Raw genomic sequence first — 16,639 nt, forward strand, 5'->3', positions numbered from 1 at the left:
GAGGGAGACCTATTCCTGGTGTTGAGCAAGACACCACCAGCTCCCGCTTTGCCCCCTGAGGAGAGGCGGTGCAGCAGCCTGGGAGCGGGGATGGGAGCCCCGCCCGGCATCCAGAGCAAAAAGGTGGGGAGCCATGGTCAGTCGGGTGGTGGGATCAGGACCAGTGCTGAAGAGGAGGAGGGAGATGGGAGAAACAGTGGGAACAAACAGCCCTTCCTGGCCCACAGCGAGAGGCCAAGGGGGCTGGATGCCCAGGAGTTGTGGCAACACCTGGTACCACCTACAGCAGGCCCACCTGTAGGTACTGGGTACTCTACACATGCTCTCCTGATTCTCCTGACACCCTAGGAAGCAGGCATTGTTACCCCACTTTGTATATGGAATACCAGGCTCAGAAAGGTTAAGAGACGTATGCAAGAGCTAGTGAGTAGTGGAGCGGAGATTCGGATTTCTGCCTTCCTGACTCCCGGGCCAGGTGTTTTTCTGCGCAGCCCCACACGCATCCTGAGGCGCTGTCCAGACTGAAAACAAATCATCCTCACGGTTAAAGATCATCCAAGCCAGCGTGGCTCAAACTATACGGTGTGCACATTCACCTGGGGCTCCTGCGAGCGTGCAGAGTCTGACTCAGCAGGTCTTGGCTGGGGGGGTGGGTAGGGGTGTGCATTTTTAACAAACTCCAGGGAGGTGCCACGAATGCTGGTGGCCTGAGGACTACCCTTTGAGGAATGAGGGACTCAGCCCAGCACTCATCCACCTCTGCAGACAGAGGCATCCCTCCCCTGCAGTCTCATCAAATGTCAAAGATGATTGTCTTCACCCTAACCTGAACCCAGAAGTCCTTTTCCCCTCGGCCAGAGTCCTCCAGCCACCTCCACACACAACCACAGGTGGCACTCAGCAGTGGGGCGTCCTGGAGAAAACCATATCTGAGCCAGCTGTCCCCCCCTGGGGGGGGCAGTGGGGCCTGGCTCAGTGCACCCCACTGACACTCCGAGGGCCCCCAGGACACCTGCAGCCTGCCAGCCTTGGCCAAGAGCTGGTCCAAGGCCTTGGGGACTTGGTTCTATCCAGTCCAGCTCCCCCCGACCGGCTCCAAGCCCGGGTCAGTTCGTGGGAGCACCAAGGGGATGCAGCTGCAGCTGGGGCTCCACAGGATCGATGTTGAAGAAATTGACCACCACGGCAGCCCTGGCAGGGGGCGGGGGCTCCCGGGGGGCCTCTCTAGGCAGCAGGGGCTGGGCCGTGCGCTGCAGGCCCGAGGAGCCGCCGGAACCTGAGCCTGAGTCAGAACTGGAGTCAGGTGGCAGAGGCAGCGGTAGAACGTGCTGCAGGCTCAGGCCGGGCCGGGGACCGCTGTGAGAGGTTCGCATAGAGGGTGAGGCGAGGCTGGCCTGGCGCTCCCCAGGGCAGTGGGGACACGGCAGGAACCTGCCCAGGGCCCGCTTGAAGTCCCGCATGAAGAGTGGGTAGATGATGGGGTTCATGGTGCTGTTGCAGTAACCCAGCCACGTGAGGACATCGAAGAGGTCTGGGGAGATGCAGTCGCACACAGCCTGGAGAGATGGGGTACGTCATGCTCCGTCCCGGAGCAGGGTCACAGACCACCCCGGCCAGCATGGATGGGACAGGGACCCACAAACACAGATGCCATGAGAGGCAGCCCGCCCTCCTCTATCCCCACGACTGGGCTGGGGTGGAGTTGGGGGCCTCCCCAGCGAGGCCTGGACTCACCCCCCTCTGCGGTGGCATTACCTGGGCTATGTTGGCCACAAAGAAGGGCAGCCAGGTCACAAAGAACATGCCCAGCAGGATGCCCAGTGTCAGACTGGCCTTCAAGGCCTTCCTGCTGTGCTTGGTGGCCAGACGCCTGCTATCAGCTGACTCCATCCCTGGGCGTGGGGTCCTGGGTACCTGTGGAAGGAAGGCCACATACATAAGTCACCTGCGAAAGAGCCCCAGTCTGACCTTGCTCCCAGCCAGAGACTAAGCCTCAATCCTAATTCTAGACTGAGCCTTAGTACCAGCAATAAACTGAGCCCTCCTGATCCTTGACTAAGCCCCAACTGTAGTGCTAGATTCCCCAACAGCAGACCTGACCTTGACTCCAGAGCAAACCTTGATCCTGGCTCTAGACCAAGCCCTGACATCAGCAAGAAACCAAGCCCTGCTCATGGTCCCAGACTGAGCCCGGATAGTTACCACAGAAATTCATAACCAAGGTCTCAAACGGAGCCTCAACCCTGGACCGACTGAGCCCAGCCTTAGCCCCACACTGTGGCCTGAGCTCAGCAATAGACTGAGCCCTGATCCTGGCCCTGCCCTGAGCCCTGACCCTAACACAAGGCACTCTAAGAAGGGTAGTGAGACAGAGTAACACTGTCAGACAGTTCAGGAGACCCCCCTACCCACCTCGCAAAAGACAACACTCAGCACAAGTCAACACACGTGACCGTGAGCCCCAGCACCACACAAAGCCTCTGGCCCTACAAGAATTAGTTGCAATTCAACAGTATTTGACAAAAGAGGTCTTGCTGCCACCCAAGGCATGACAATCTCTTCATAGACAGATTCTCCTCATATTTGGGAGGAATGATTTTGCCTGCACCATTACCCTCATGCTGCACAAAATAGTCCTTTTCTGAAAACATGTGCACAGAGTAAATGTTTGCAGTGAAATCAATTTTAGACTAGCAGGGGTGCTCGTGACCTCGGCATTTTACAACTCAAATTACACTGTGGACTGACAGACATCTTCATTCCCAAACACTGACCTCAAGAGCTGGAGTGTGGGGAAGAAAAGAAGGAAAAAGAAGCGGCCCCACAGCAGCCTCGAAGGGGACGCAGGCATGAGAAGGTTAGAATTTGACTTTGCAAACTAGTGACCAGCAGTCCCAAAACATTAGAAAGCTCTGAACTGGCCGATCCTTTAGCCCAGCTGTTTCCTTAACTTTTTCAAGCTCCTGAGCTCATTGAGAATCCGATGCAATCTACAAAACCTTTCCCCAGAACACAAAAAGCGTATAAATTGTTACACATGCACACACAGAGAAGGAGAAAACATCCCACATTTCCAGCGGGTTCAGAGACCACCTCGAGGCCCGGCCATGAAACCCCCAAATCCCACGAAAGCTGGGACATGAAGCCCCCCTCTAAAGAGCGTGTTGTAATCAATTTGGATTTTCATACATCAGTTTTACACAAAGTGGGACCAACTTACATTTATAATTTAAGTAAATACCAGTATGCCAAGGTGTGCACAGTTCACTGAACTGTGTAAAGGTCGTGTGTGCAGCCTGGGAACACGCCTGGCCTTTGGGAGCAAGGGATTCCTCCAACGTTTCCTTTTTTTTTTTAAGATTTTTAAGTAATGTCTGCACCCAACGTGGGGCTCAAACTCACAGCCCTGAGATCAAGAGTTGCAAGCTCCTCCGACTGAGCTAGCCAGGTGCCCCTCCTCCAACATTTCCTAAACTGCAAGAGAGCCCAAGCTTAGCTCTCCAGGGAGCCAGAGGTGGGTTGAGTATAGGGTAATTGGAAGAGTCAGAAGGAGGCAGGAAGGGAACCTGATTCCCAGGCAACCCTCGCAGATGGAAAGGGGGCGGTGGAGGCAAAGCCAAGAAGATGTGTCAGTCCCCCAGAGCACCCAAGCCAAAACCCCACCCCGCTCTCAGGCGCGGGGGCCGCCATGCCTCTGCAGGGTATCCAGACTTGGTGTCCTGTCCATGGTGCTGAAAGCCCAGGTCTATGCTATCTTTCCATAGCATCAAGGAGTCCAGAATGGCGGTGGGCAGGAGGGGGGAGATGAAGCACACCGTAACTCCCACCCCTCAGTATGTTTATCCATGTGAAATCTGGTTATATGAATACCAAGGACAAATTCACAAAGAGCAGCCTAAGAGAAGATCTTGATTTCTCCCCTCTGTCTGGGTGGGGCAGCATTGTGCGGAGGCAAGAGCTAGATTGTAAGACAAGTAATCTGGCTTCAAGTCATGCCTCTACCACTTACTCGCTCTGTGATCTTGAGACAGTCTCTGTTTCCACATCTGTAAAATGGGAAAAACAATACTCAGCTTGTGGAGTCATTGCGAGGCTGTGGATAATAAATGCATGCAGAGTGCCCGATACAGAGTTAAGTGCTACATACGTGGTAGCCCTGAGGTCGGTTCAGTGGTATGTGTTGGAGGTTGGGGAAATTTTGAGCACCCTCAGGAGCCTGTCCTTCTGCCAGCAGCTCAGGCTCCCCAAAGCAGCACAGATGTCAGGACAAATGCTCTGACTCACCATGCTACAGCAAGGGAGGGGGGAAAGGCTCTGCTTTTCTCTTTCATCATCTCCTTTTCTCCCTTCCAGGGTAGACTCTATATGGCTTCTGTGGCCCCACTGTGGTCAGCCTGGAGGAGAGGTTCCTGCTTACCCCCAAAGATCTGCCATCCCTTCAAATTGCTGCCATCGATGGGGATAGATAATAGGGAAGGAGGGAGCCACCATCTCCAGAGGAGCCACTCACACAGGTACCCTCCCTGACTTCTGGCAACCTGGGCGGGGCAAGAGACAGCCCCGATCTTGTCAGAGCTCTAGGGCACTGGGGAACTGAGACACTGGAGAGATATCTGGGTGGGAGGCAATCACTGGGAAGGGGGCTCCAGAGAAGGAATTAAAGATGGCCTCAGATTCCCTCTCTAGGAATCTTCCTGGGAAAACCCTGGGTTGTTTTTTTTTCTCTTCTTCTCCCCAAAGAGTTGACCCAAGAACACAGGCAAAAGGGAAGAGAGAAGGAAACCAAGGCTCAGAGACGATAGGGGACCTTCCCCAGGTCACAGTGTCCCAGTACAAGGCCTCAAAGCAAAGCACTCCAAGTGACCCCCAATCAGCACCATCATCCACATTTAGGGAGCGTTTACTATGTGTCAGCATCTGATACCCATCGTGCCATTCAGTCTTGACCTGAGGTAGGTATTATTATCCCCATTTTGCCGATGAGGCTCAGAGAGGCAAAAGAACTTGCCCACAGTCACACAGCAGATAAAGGTTGAGTCAGGGATTGAAAGCCATTTCTAGCTCCAGAAATTGCACTTCTGCATGTAGGGGGTTACAGAGACCCTCAGCACTGTCACCAGAGGCCCTCATGGAGCAGAGGCCTGTGACAGCCACTGGCCTCACCCTGAGCCCAGCTGATGCCCGCTGCACCTGCCCACTTCTCTCTGCCCTCACGGCCATGTGCTGTTGTCCGCATGCCCCTTAATGACACCGAGGGCAGCTGCCTGGACGACAGGCTGGCATTGCCCCTCCAGGAGGCAGTCCCACGTACAGGTTCCCCTGTGCAATAAATACCCGAGCACGTCTGCACACTCGGCATACATGGACATGTGTATTACAACACTATTCCTGGAAAAAACTGGAAACAGCCTACATGTGCATGGAAGGATGGCGGTTAAATAAACCATAGTACCTTCCCACTGTAGTTGACAACATAGATGTTAAAAGAATATAATTGGTCAAATGACAAGATCTCCAAGACATAACATCAATATTAAGTGGTAATGGCAAGTTGCAAAATAATAGGTACAACAGGACTCCATTTGCTTAAAAAATACAGAAGACAGGGGCACCTGGGTGGCTCAGTCAATTAAGCGGCTGCCTTCAGCTCGGGTCATGCATGATCCCAGGGTCCTGGGATCGAGCCCCGCTTCAGGCTCCCTGCTCGGCGGAAAGCCTGCTTCTCCCTCTCCCCCACTTGTGGTCTCTCTCTCTCTCTCTCAAATAAATAATCTTTTTAAAAATTTTTTAAATAAAAATTTTAAAAAATACACAAAACAAAGCACTAAGTCTCTTTGGGTGCATAAACAAACATGGAAACACAAAGATACAGGAGTAGAAAGACATATCCTAAATCGATAAGAGTGTCCCTGGGAACGGAAGGTGACTGGGTGGGATTTGGGAGGGTCTTTCACTTTATCTCTATGGCTGGATTTTTTTTTTTAAGTAGGCTCTATATACCCAACGTGGGGCTTGAGCGCACGACCCCAAGATCAAGAGCCGCATGGTCCACCAAATGAACCAGCCAGGCACCCCCTGGATTTTTATTTTAAAGTGCATTTATGTATTCCCTTGTGTAATTCAAAATTTTTACGATCACCTACTCATAGCGTGAGGGTTCTAAGACAGACTCCGGAGCCAGACGGTCTGGTTTCAAATCGTGGCTCTGTTACTAACTGGCTGTGTGACCTCAGGCAAGGGGTTTCACCTCTCTGTGCCTCAGCTTTCTCATCTGTAAAATGGCAATTACAGTGGCGTCTGTCTCACAAGGTTGTAGTAAGAACTAACGAAGATAACATGCACAAAGTCAGCTGCTCAATGCCTGGCACACAGTAAGCCCCATGTAAGCGTCAGCCAGCATTTCTGCTGTTCGAGTCCAACTCAGCTCTTTGCTTCTGGTGGTGATGCTGTTATTGACAGCAGTGGCAGATTTTTTTTCCCTAAAGAGGCTCAAAGGGGTGATGATTTCTCCAGAACCACATATCTTACCACCAAGAGGAAAGGGGACGAACTAACACATGCTGAGCACCTAGTATGTGCCAGGCTGACATATGTTATCTCACCGATTCCTCAAACAGCCTCATGTGGTAAGTGGCATTACCCCTGGGGCAGTGGGAGCTGAATGACTGGTCCAAAGTCATCAGCAGGGAGGGAAAGGAGGCAGGATTTGAACCCCTGTCCAGCCGGGTCCACAAGCTCCTGCAGCCAGTTGTGGCCACTCCGGGCCACCTTGTTCCCAGCAGCAGCCAAGGCTGCCATGCTCTCGGCGCTGCTCCTCTGTCAGCCTCTCCCAGCTCAGCCCCCTCCTCCTCCTCCGAGATATTTCTGTGATCACAGCCTCCTCCTCTGAGGAGGAAGGACAGCGATGGAAGGGAAGACAGATCGCTAAGACAAAGTGATGCAGAGTCGGGTGAGGGAGGGTGGAACAGGCTGGTGGAGGAAGAGAGGGGGAGAAACTGATGGGAGAGAAGGGGGAGAGGCAGATGGGAGGGTGTAGAAGACAGAGAAGGGGGCGAGATGGCCCCAGAGGAGAGAGGGGTGGGAGAAGGGGAGGAAGAGGAGGTGCGGAGGAAGACAGAGGGGCAAGGGCTCCAGACCAAAGGCACAGGTCCTGACACAGAGACAAAGAGGCTGGGGAGGCAAATGCCCCAGCAGACCTTCTTCTCCCCTGCTGCTCTCCATCCCTGAGCCCACACGGGTCCCTCCCGAAGATGAGCACCATCCCACCCTGGCACAGATCGCTCTGTCTCTCTCTCCCTCTCTCCCCTACGCTGGCGGCATCTCACGCACTCTGAAACCACTCTCCCCATGCCCTGCTCTTCATCCCCAGCCCAGTCTCTGCCTCAGCTGTAAGTGAGACCCCTACCTCACAGCCGCGGGGCTGGGAAAGCCTGGCTGAGACCACTGAGCTGGCCGGTGGCTTCTGAAAAGCCTATTCACATACCTAGCAGATGTGGGGGGTGGGAGGAGAGATTAAAATACTCAAGCCTGCTCAGTTACCACGTCCTCAAACCCAGAGGAGCTGGGGCTTCAGAAACCCATGTCCCCCTCTGGTCCCCCGCCCTCCGTGGAGAAGCTAGCGGCTGGATTGGGGAAGGGAGCTCAGGGCTAAGTAGGGCTGAAGACAGGAAGAAAGGGGTCCAATGCACCCCAAGTTTTGTTCATTCTCATCAATTCCTTTAGGTCCAGGTACTGGGAACCTCAAGTGCCCGGCTGGAAGCCTAGTCTCAGGGGCCGGCCAGCTTGGGTGGGAGGAAAGGGGGTCGTGACCCAAGAAGATGGAGTAGAGGCTATGTCCCAGAAACAGATTCCCAAAACGCAGGCAGTTGTGCACAGAATAAGGAAAAGAGGCAGGCAGGAGGCTGGCTTAGGAGTTGAGTGGTTTGGGAAGTGTTGGGTTCTGACCCCTCCCCTCTCCCGGAACCCCAGGCTCCCCATCTGTCCAACAGGGATGATGGTAGTCCTTGCCCGGGTGGGTGTTTGGGGCACGAGCTTGGCCAGGTGCCGGCACGCAGTGGGCACTGAGAAACCGTGGGACTGCCGCAGTCAGCACCCCGGGGGCTCCAGGCCACCGTCTCAGGGTCAATCCTGGCACCCCCCAATTAGCCTCAGGGACAGAAAAATGTGTCACAGGTGACACTGGCACGGAAAATCCAGACCCGTCCCACCCCAGCCTCCCCAAGAGCAGCCACCTCCTCACGTCCTTAGTCGCTGGCGCGGAGCTCCCCAAAGCGCGGAAGAGGAGGATGACCCGTAACAGAACTAAATGAGAGAGTGAGAACACGAGCCTTCTCCAGCACTCTTCCGGCTCCTTTTCCGGTTGTGCCAAGAGGAAGTGAGTGTTGGTGCTGCTGTGTTGAACACCCCCTAGCACCAAAGAGGAAGCGAGCCTGGGGCTGGACCACTTGGAGCTCGCCTCCGGGCTTCAGCAACCCTGCTGGGGTTCCCACCACGCATTGCCGCCGTCTTTGGGACCACCGTCTGTTTATGGCAAAGGGACCCGAGTTTCCATTTCCAGAAGAGATAAGAAGTTTCCTTTCGAAACAAATGCATGGAAGTAAAAAGATAAGTGAGGCGATGGAGAGAAAAATGCAAACTACAGGAGAAGGAAGCCGCCTGAGGCGTGTGGGTGGCTGGAAAGAAGGCGGATGGCCCAAGGTGGTTCCAGATGCCTCGAGTTTGGGAAACGCTCCTTTACAAGAGCCCAGGGAGAGAGTGTGGATGGCCTAGGGCAGCCTTCCTACTGCTGGAGAACAGAGTCAGGGTCACAGCCACCTATTGTGATTCAGGAACGTTCTCCAGCGAGCACAGAGGGAGGGAGGAAGACTGGAGCCTGGACCTCCTGTCCACCCAAGGCCTTTTCTCCTGGTTGATGGGGCAGGCAAGCTGCTCGGAGGGCCCGCCTTTCAGCCCCCATCCACCCAAGCCCCCAAGTACCCGCCATCCTGCAGGAGCCTCCTCCGCCTGGGGCTACATCAAGACTGGAGAGCCCCATCAGGACCTTCCTCGGGGCCTGTGACCTAATTCTCTGGGCCTCAGGCCTCATCAACCTAAACTCCCGTTCCTTGTGGGTTTAGGACAATAGACAGTAAGACTCTGGTGCCATATGGCCTGAGTGACAAGAACAGCCACCACACTCCAGACCTTGCAGGGCCTTAGCACTCACAAGTCATTAGTAAGCACCTAGGATGTACAGTGGGAATCAAAACCGCCCCAGATGTGCCCAGCTTACACTCTCGTGGGGGAGAGACAAAATGAACAAGTCAACATATAAACCTACAGTTGGGAGAAATAACAGGGTGAGGGAGCACCGATGGGTCTGCAGACAGGGTGGTCAGGGACAGACTCTGGGAAGAGGTGACCTGTGAGCTGAAAAGGAGTCAGACAGGGCAGCCCCAGGGGAAGAGCTGTCCAGGCAGAGGGAACAGCAATGCCAAGTCCTGGACACTGCAGTCTGGTGCCTTCCAGAAACATCAGAAGGGCTGGTGCACAAGGAGAGAGGGCAAGGGGAGGAGGTGAAGCTGGAGAGGTTGGCAGGACCACATTCCCAGACCAGATCCCCACATGGGTCTCTTCTTTTATCTTAAGAGTGACGGGCTCACTTCTGTTTTGTCAAGTGCTCTGGCTCCTGGGCAGAGAGTAGACAAGAGTGAGTCTGAAGAGGAAGCAGGGGAAGCCAGTAGGAGACTATCGAGGGCTTCCAGGAAAGAAGCAATGGGGGCCTGGTTGAGGGGGGTGGCCTTGGGGTGGTACGTGTTCAGGAGGACAGCACCAACAGGCCTTGATAATGAACCCCATGAGCATGAGGGAGAAAAATTATTCCTGAGTTTCTGTGGAGTACTGCCGTGCTGGTGCCATTTGCCACGACGGGAACGACGGGGAGGGTGGGGACACCCTGAATTCCCTCAGCACATGCTACCTTCTGGAAGCCTGCCCCGCATGCTGATGCAGCTGTCCTGTGGACAGTTAGCACCGAGTCTAGAATGCAGAAGAGTCATGTGTGTTGGAAATGGCCACTTGGAGGTCACCAGCAAGTGTATATATTAAGTGATGGATGCCGCGTGGGCCCCCAACGGCTGCTCATTCCTCTCCATCCCACGAGCCCGGGTCTCCCTGCGCGCCCCGGGTACCTGCAGCGTCTCCAGGGCCTGGCCCGTCGTGCCGGTGGTGAGGGAGGCCACCTGCACAGCCTGCTTGCGGGCGGCCAGCAGGATCCTGCAGTAGGTGTAGCAGATGGCGCCCGAGGGCAGGAAGAAAGTAAGTCCCGACGCCACGAGGACGAACGGCAGGCTGGCCAGCAGGCGGCACTGGCCCGGGGCAGGGGCCCGCACGCGGCCCAGCTGGTGCCAGCCCAGCAGCAGGGGCAGGAAGGAAGCGAGGGCGGCCAGGCTCCAGGCGCCCAGGACAAGCCCCAGGGCGCGCGGGGGCGTCATGCGCAGCTTGTAGCTCAGCGGCGAGAGGATGAGCAGGTAGCGGTCCAGGCTGATGAGGCAGAGGTTGAGGATGGAGGCGCTGCAGCACATCACGTCGAAGGCGGCCCAGAGCAGGCAGAGGCCGCGCGCCAGCACCCAGCGCCCGTACAGCGCGTTCAGCATGGCGGGCGGCATCACCACCAGCCCCACCATCAGGTCCGACGTGAAGAGCGACACCAGGAAGAAGTTGGACGTGTTGCGCAGCGCGGGCTGCGTGCAGATGAGCGCGATGAGCAGCGCGTTGGCCGCCGCCGTCAGCGCGATGACCACGCACAGCGCGGCCGCCACCCAGCCGCTGCCCGCCGGCTCTGACGGCGGCCCCGACCCCCAGTTCGGGGTGCTGTTGTTGGCAGGGCCGGGTTCCGGGACCATGGGGGCGGGGGCGAGGACGTCAGGCCCGAGAGGGGTCCGGAGGACGAGGTAGGGTGGGCGGGGCGCCTGGGTGAGGGACCTGGAGGAGCGGAGGCTGGATGGGCGTCGTCGGTGGGAACAGACGGCCACCAGGGGTCAGGTGGGAAGACAGAGACAGGGGCACTAGGTCAAGGGGCAAGGACCCAAGGAAGATGGAGAGGGGTTATATGGTGTGAGGTGGGGACACGGAGCAAACGGGTAGGGAGTTTGGAAGGGCGCACCTGAGGAGGCGCAGTGTCCCCGAGAGGGGGCGGGCGGGAAGTCAAGGGCCGCAGATAACTGGGAGGTTGGACCGGTGGGAGCAGAGCCCCCTAGAGGGGGCGGGCGGGAAGGTTGGGGCGGGGACGTCCGCCTGGGGCGGGGACCTGAGGAGCCGGGAGCCGGGGACGGACGTGCGCGCTCAGCAGGGGGCAGCCCCCTCCGCGGCAGGTGGGCGTACGGAGCGCTAGGTCGCGAGCCGCGGTCACTTGGGGTGGCAGGGCGGGAGCCCGTGAGCCACAGCAAAGCCCCCGGTGGGGAAGGCAGGTCTCCGAGCCGACGCAGAGGCAGCCAGGGCTTGGGCGGTCACGGTCCCCTGCGGCGTGCGGGAGGACGCCCAGCTGGCCCGCGGGGACAGGAGCAGCAGCGGCGGCCGCGCCGCCGCCGGGTCCCCGGCCCCGCTCCCGCCCGCGCTCGGTACCTGGGCGCTCGGCGCTGCTCCGCTGCCAGCGACTGCGACGGGCGCCGCGGGGCTGGGGAAGAAGAGGCGGCCGCGGGCCGGGCAGGCGCCCAGGGAGCCCGGGAGGCACCGCGAGGGGCCCGCGCGCGCGGAGGAGCCGGTGGCGCTTCCAGGAGCGCGCGGCCCCAGCGCCGCGGAGCCTGCGCCCCGCCCCGCGGTGGGCGGGGAGAGCCGAGCCCCCGCCCCGCAGCGCGCGGGGTCCTCCGCACCTCGGGTCGCGGCCTCCCCCCTCCCCCCCCCGCCCCGTCCCCGCACACCCCTCTCCCACCTGACGTGGCTGCGGCGCAGGAGGAACTCACAGGAGGGGCTGTGGCCGCCTTCATCTAGGACTGCTCCCCAGTTGGGGGGCTGCCCACCCGCAGCGGGGGTCGCCGCGCTAGCAGCGGGAGCCCATTGGGAGCTACTGGGGAGCTCGCTTGACGCCCAGATGTCACACACATATATATGCACATATGTACCTGTATATCATAGTATATATAATATATAATAACCCATATAATGCTTCCTTCAAACCTTCAAACAGCAGGTTACCTTCTCCTCGGGGTCCTTTGAGCAGAAACCTACCACTCCCCGACAGCAGCAGGCACGAAGTGCCTAATGTGCTGGGACTCCCAGTCTAACAGAGTGTGAACAGATTTGGGAATCCCAAGGCCAGATGCGGTAGAGGCACTGCAGATAGCACCCTCGGAAGGTGCTCTCTCCCCCCCCAGCTAAGAAGAGTCTCTACCAGATGCTTCACAGATCAGTACTGCGGATTCCACTCATTCATTCAATAAACATTTATGGAGCACCTACTAGATGTTAGGCACTGTTCTGGCCAATTAGGACACTACACTAACCACAACAAAGATCCAGCTTCATGGAGTTTATGTTCTAGTGGAAGGAGACAGACAATAAACAATAAGCATAATAGACTCTTAAAGTCGTCGTAAAGGGATCACTGCTTTAGAAAAAAAAAGGGGGGGGGGCGCCTGGGTGACTCAGTTGGTTAAGCGACTGCCTTCGGCTCAGGTCATGATCCTGGAGTCCCGGGATCGAGTCCCGCATCAGGGTCCCTGCTCAGCGGGGAGTCTGCTTCTCCCTCTGACCCTCCCCCCTCTCATGTGCTCACTCTCTCTCATTCTCTCTCTCTCAAATAAATAAATAAAATCTTTAAAAAAAAAAAAAGAAAATGAAGAGCAACATAAAGGGAATCTGAGAGCAAAGGGGGTCTTTTTCCCTCTGCAGAAACAGAAAAGTCATACCCCCCCACACATATAAGATTCCTGCTATGTTCCAGGGGCTTTATATTCTCTTATTCCTACCACTACAATAGTGCTGATAGGTAGGTGTTAAACTGAGGCTGAGAGAGGCCAAGGGCCTCATCCAAGGTCACCAGCAGCAAGAGACCAAGTGGAACTGAAACTCGGAACTGCCCAACACCCAAGACAGAAAAACCTCAAGACCCTGCAGCGCCCCACCCACCCCCAAGCCACTATTTGGGGCCCAGAGTCCCAGTCGTGCCCAGAGACGGGTCTATGTAGCAGGAAAAGGAGGTCTGTCCTCCCTCCCATATGACACCCCTATAACAACTTCTGCCATGTCCCAGAGGACAGGATATGAGGCACTAGGCTGAAAACATAAAGACCAGACTTGGGATCCCATTGCTGTTGCTTACCAGCTCTGTGGATTCGGGGCCTTTATTATTTTTTTTAAAGGCCTAAAGAAAACATGACAAATTTGTTAATATTTGTTCATCCTGGGTGACAGGTTCAGAGACATTTGTTATATTGTGATCTGTACTTAACTATAATTTTTTAAAGGTTTTATTTATTTATTTATTTGACAAAGACACAGAGAGAGAGGGAACACAAGCAGGGGGAGTGGGCGAGGGAGAAGCAGGCTGTCCGCAGGGCAGGGAGCCTGATGTGGGGCTCGATCCCAGGACCCTGGAATCATGACCTGAGCCTAAGGCAGACACTTAACGACTGAGCCACCCAGGCACCCCTTAACTATAATTTTTTTTAAAGATTTATTTATTTATTTATCTGAGAGAGAGAGAGAGAGCACGTGCACACGCGCACACACACGCACACACGCAGGCTCGGGAGGGAGGGGCAGAGAGAGAGAGGGAGAGAGTCTTAAGCAGACTCCACGCTGAGCATGAAGCCCAACAGGGGCTCGATCTCATGACCCTGAGACCACCACCTGAGCTGAAACCAAGAGTCAGATGCTTAACCCAGTGCGCCACCCAGGCACCCCTTAACTATAATTTTTTTTTTAATTTTTTCCAAGATTGGGCCTGGGTAGTGGTGCCACCTTGTGGCCACACTATTATCTTGAATTCAAGAACTTTTTCAAAAGTTCCATGTGTGTGCTCATGCTCCTAAGTTTATCATACCCGTCATGGAATAATAAAGCCCCAGACTTCCTTAACCTTTCAGGGTAGAGAGGGACCTTCACGGATGCTCAGCCTTTGCTCAATTACTTCTAGCCACGGGAGCTCCCTCTCTGGAGGAGAAGGCCGGTGCCACGCTGGAACAGCTGACTCTTCTGAAGTCCCCTGCCCCAGACCTCCATGCCCGCCAGAGCTCCGCATTATGGGGATGGAGTAACCGAGATCCAGGGAGGCTGTGAAGCCTGCTCAAAGCTGCTCTCACGGAAGGCGCTGATTAACCGGATAAACTCCATGAGGCCGGGGATTTGTCTGTTTTGTTCACTGCTGTATCCTCAGCACATAGCAGGCTCTCAATAAACATCCGTTCAATGAATGAATGAACAAAACTATCAGCCCAGCCACCAGCAGTTGTGACCCAGTCTTTCATTCTCAACAATTATAGTGACAGCCGGCATTTTTCTTGTGTGTGTGTGTGTGTTTTGTTCTGCAGTGTAAGCTCTACACCCAGCATGGAGCTTGAACTCAGGACCCTGAGATCAAGAGTCACATACTCTGTGGACTGAGTCAGCCACGTGTCCTTACTACATGCCGGGCACTGTTCCAAGCTCCACTCGTACATTAATTTATATAAAGCTCACCATGACCCTGGGAGTAAGAGAGGTGTGATCATTAGTCCCCATTTTGCAGATGGGCAAACTGAGCCTCAGGGAGTTTAACTGACCTCCTCAAGATTACACAGCTAGGAAGTGGCGCAGCCAGAATTTAAACCCAGGCTGACTGGATATCCCCAGAGGCTTGGAGCAGGGGAAGAAAACGAGCTGGGAGTTGTAGGCTCCAAGTAGGCAAATAAGGCGGGGTAGCTGGTGCTAATTACTTACCCACCCTTTGCCAAGAGGGGCCTGTGCTGTCAGTGTTAACCCCTTGTAAAGATTTTAAGATCTTTCCACCATTGCTGTGGGCCGGGGGGAGAGCGAAGGGCAGAGGAGGACCTGAAATGTTTTTTCTGGGCCCTCTGGGTGGTTCAGCTTGAGGTTGACAAGGAAAATCGAAGTCACTACTCCCCATCTCACGCCCATTTGCCCATTTGCAGGCTGGCATAACAAGTGACGTCAGCACTCAAATCTGGCTCCTCCCATCTGCTGCTCCCGAATCCAATCAGCGGCGCCTCTCCTGCCTGGTTCCACCTCCCCTTTGCCCACACCCAATTCTGGCCTCTATGGTCTCCCGTCTCTGTCTTCTGCCCGGACCATTGCAGTCACCGCCGTCCCGTCTCCACTCTCTCGGAAACCCAGCTCTGTGCAGAGCCCTCCGGGGCTCTTACTGCAAAGAGAATGAAGTCTGAACTCTGGCTAGCATTCCAGACCTGCCACCAGCCACGCCAACCCACCTTCCTGCTTTCTTTTCAACGAGCCTCTTAATTTCTTTATATGTCTACCCTGCCTGGTTCCATACACAAGTTGGAGGCGGCTCCTGACCAAGATTCATCCTGCCAACACGGTGCTGGGTTCGCAGAGGTCCAGCACCAGGGACACGGCCCCAGGAAGTCCTGCATTTGGACCTGGTCTCTGAGTCCTTGGAAGCCCCGCAGCATCTTCTCTGCGCCCTTGGGTCAGGCCTCACCGCCAGCCGTATAGAATGGCTATTAACATGACCAGGGCTTGTCCCTACCAGACTAGGGGTCACTGAAGTCTGCACGCAGTGGGTATACTTCTCTCCAATCCAACTCCACGTCAGGGACGCAGGGCCCCCGTGGCTGGTTACGTCCGCACAACTGCAAGAAGCGCCATTCTGGAGCTGGGAAGTACACAACCCGCACAACAGCGCAGAGCAGCGCCATGCAGGGAAGGCCGTGTCCGCCGAGGAAATCACGCGTGTGGTACGCCACCGTCGTCGCTAGAGGGCGCGAGACTAGACTCCGGGCGCCGCGGCTTCCCCGCCCGTGCACAGCACTCCCAGGGCATAAACGCGCTCAGTTGCAAAAGGAGGATTTTCCATGGATCAGAACTAATATATGCAAATTGCCTGGTATGTGGCGTTTACAGCAATGTGGGTGAGGAAGAAAGGGTCCGGGCCCTCACCCAGCCCACCAGCCCTGCTGCGTCTCAATGATGGAGAGTTTGGGGGGACCGAATGGCATGGGGGTAATGATCCCAAGCCCACAGGGTCACCGTGAGGTGGTCAGGCACCCACGTGGCACATGGCAGGAGACGGACAAATGACAAGCGCTAAGGTTATACTGACAGCAGTGATCAGGCCTGGGCTCAAGCCCTTGGCTGCCATCTCCCAACCGCCCGGCCCTGGACAGATGACGTAATCCCTCCCCTCTTCCCACGCCTCATCCGTACAGTGCGGGCAACATCTGCATCACAGGGTGGTGCTGAGGATTCAGTGAGCGACTTTATGTAAAGTACTTAGCATAGCACCCCACCTCATATATTCCTTTATAACCACTGGTTTTGTCTCTTTCCCCTTCTGGGCCGGGCTAGACTGGGGTCCAGGGAAGGGCTGATGCTGGGTCACTGTGAGGGGGAAGAGATGGCATGAGGCAAGCCCAAGAGGCCCCCAAGGGTCAGGATTAGACGTGCCTGGTCTGGAGGCCCACCCAAGGTACACACAAGGCTG

At 56.0% G+C, this 16,639-nt stretch overlaps 1 protein-coding gene across 1 annotated transcript; it reads right to left on the reverse strand.

The window, feature by feature from the left end:
- Positions 1-988: 988 nt before the first annotated feature.
- Positions 989-10,883, reverse strand: HTR6 (5-hydroxytryptamine receptor 6). Its single transcript, XM_035020231.1, has 3 exons — positions 10,170-10,883; positions 1,756-1,914; positions 989-1,556 (listed from the first exon to the last, which is right to left on the reverse strand). Exons 1-3 carry the CDS (start codon positions 10,881-10,883, stop codon positions 1,107-1,109), a joined length of 1,323 nt encoding a protein of 440 aa, XP_034876122.1. The 3' UTR covers positions 989-1,106.
- Positions 10,884-16,639: the final 5,756 nt, after the last annotated feature.

The sequence above is a fragment of the Mirounga leonina genome, unplaced genomic scaffold (genome assembly GCF_011800145.1).
Source record: "Mirounga leonina isolate KUSES-001 unplaced genomic scaffold, KU_Mleo_1.0 Mir_173, whole genome shotgun sequence".
Lineage (NCBI taxonomy): Eukaryota > Metazoa > Chordata > Mammalia > Carnivora > Phocidae > Mirounga > Mirounga leonina.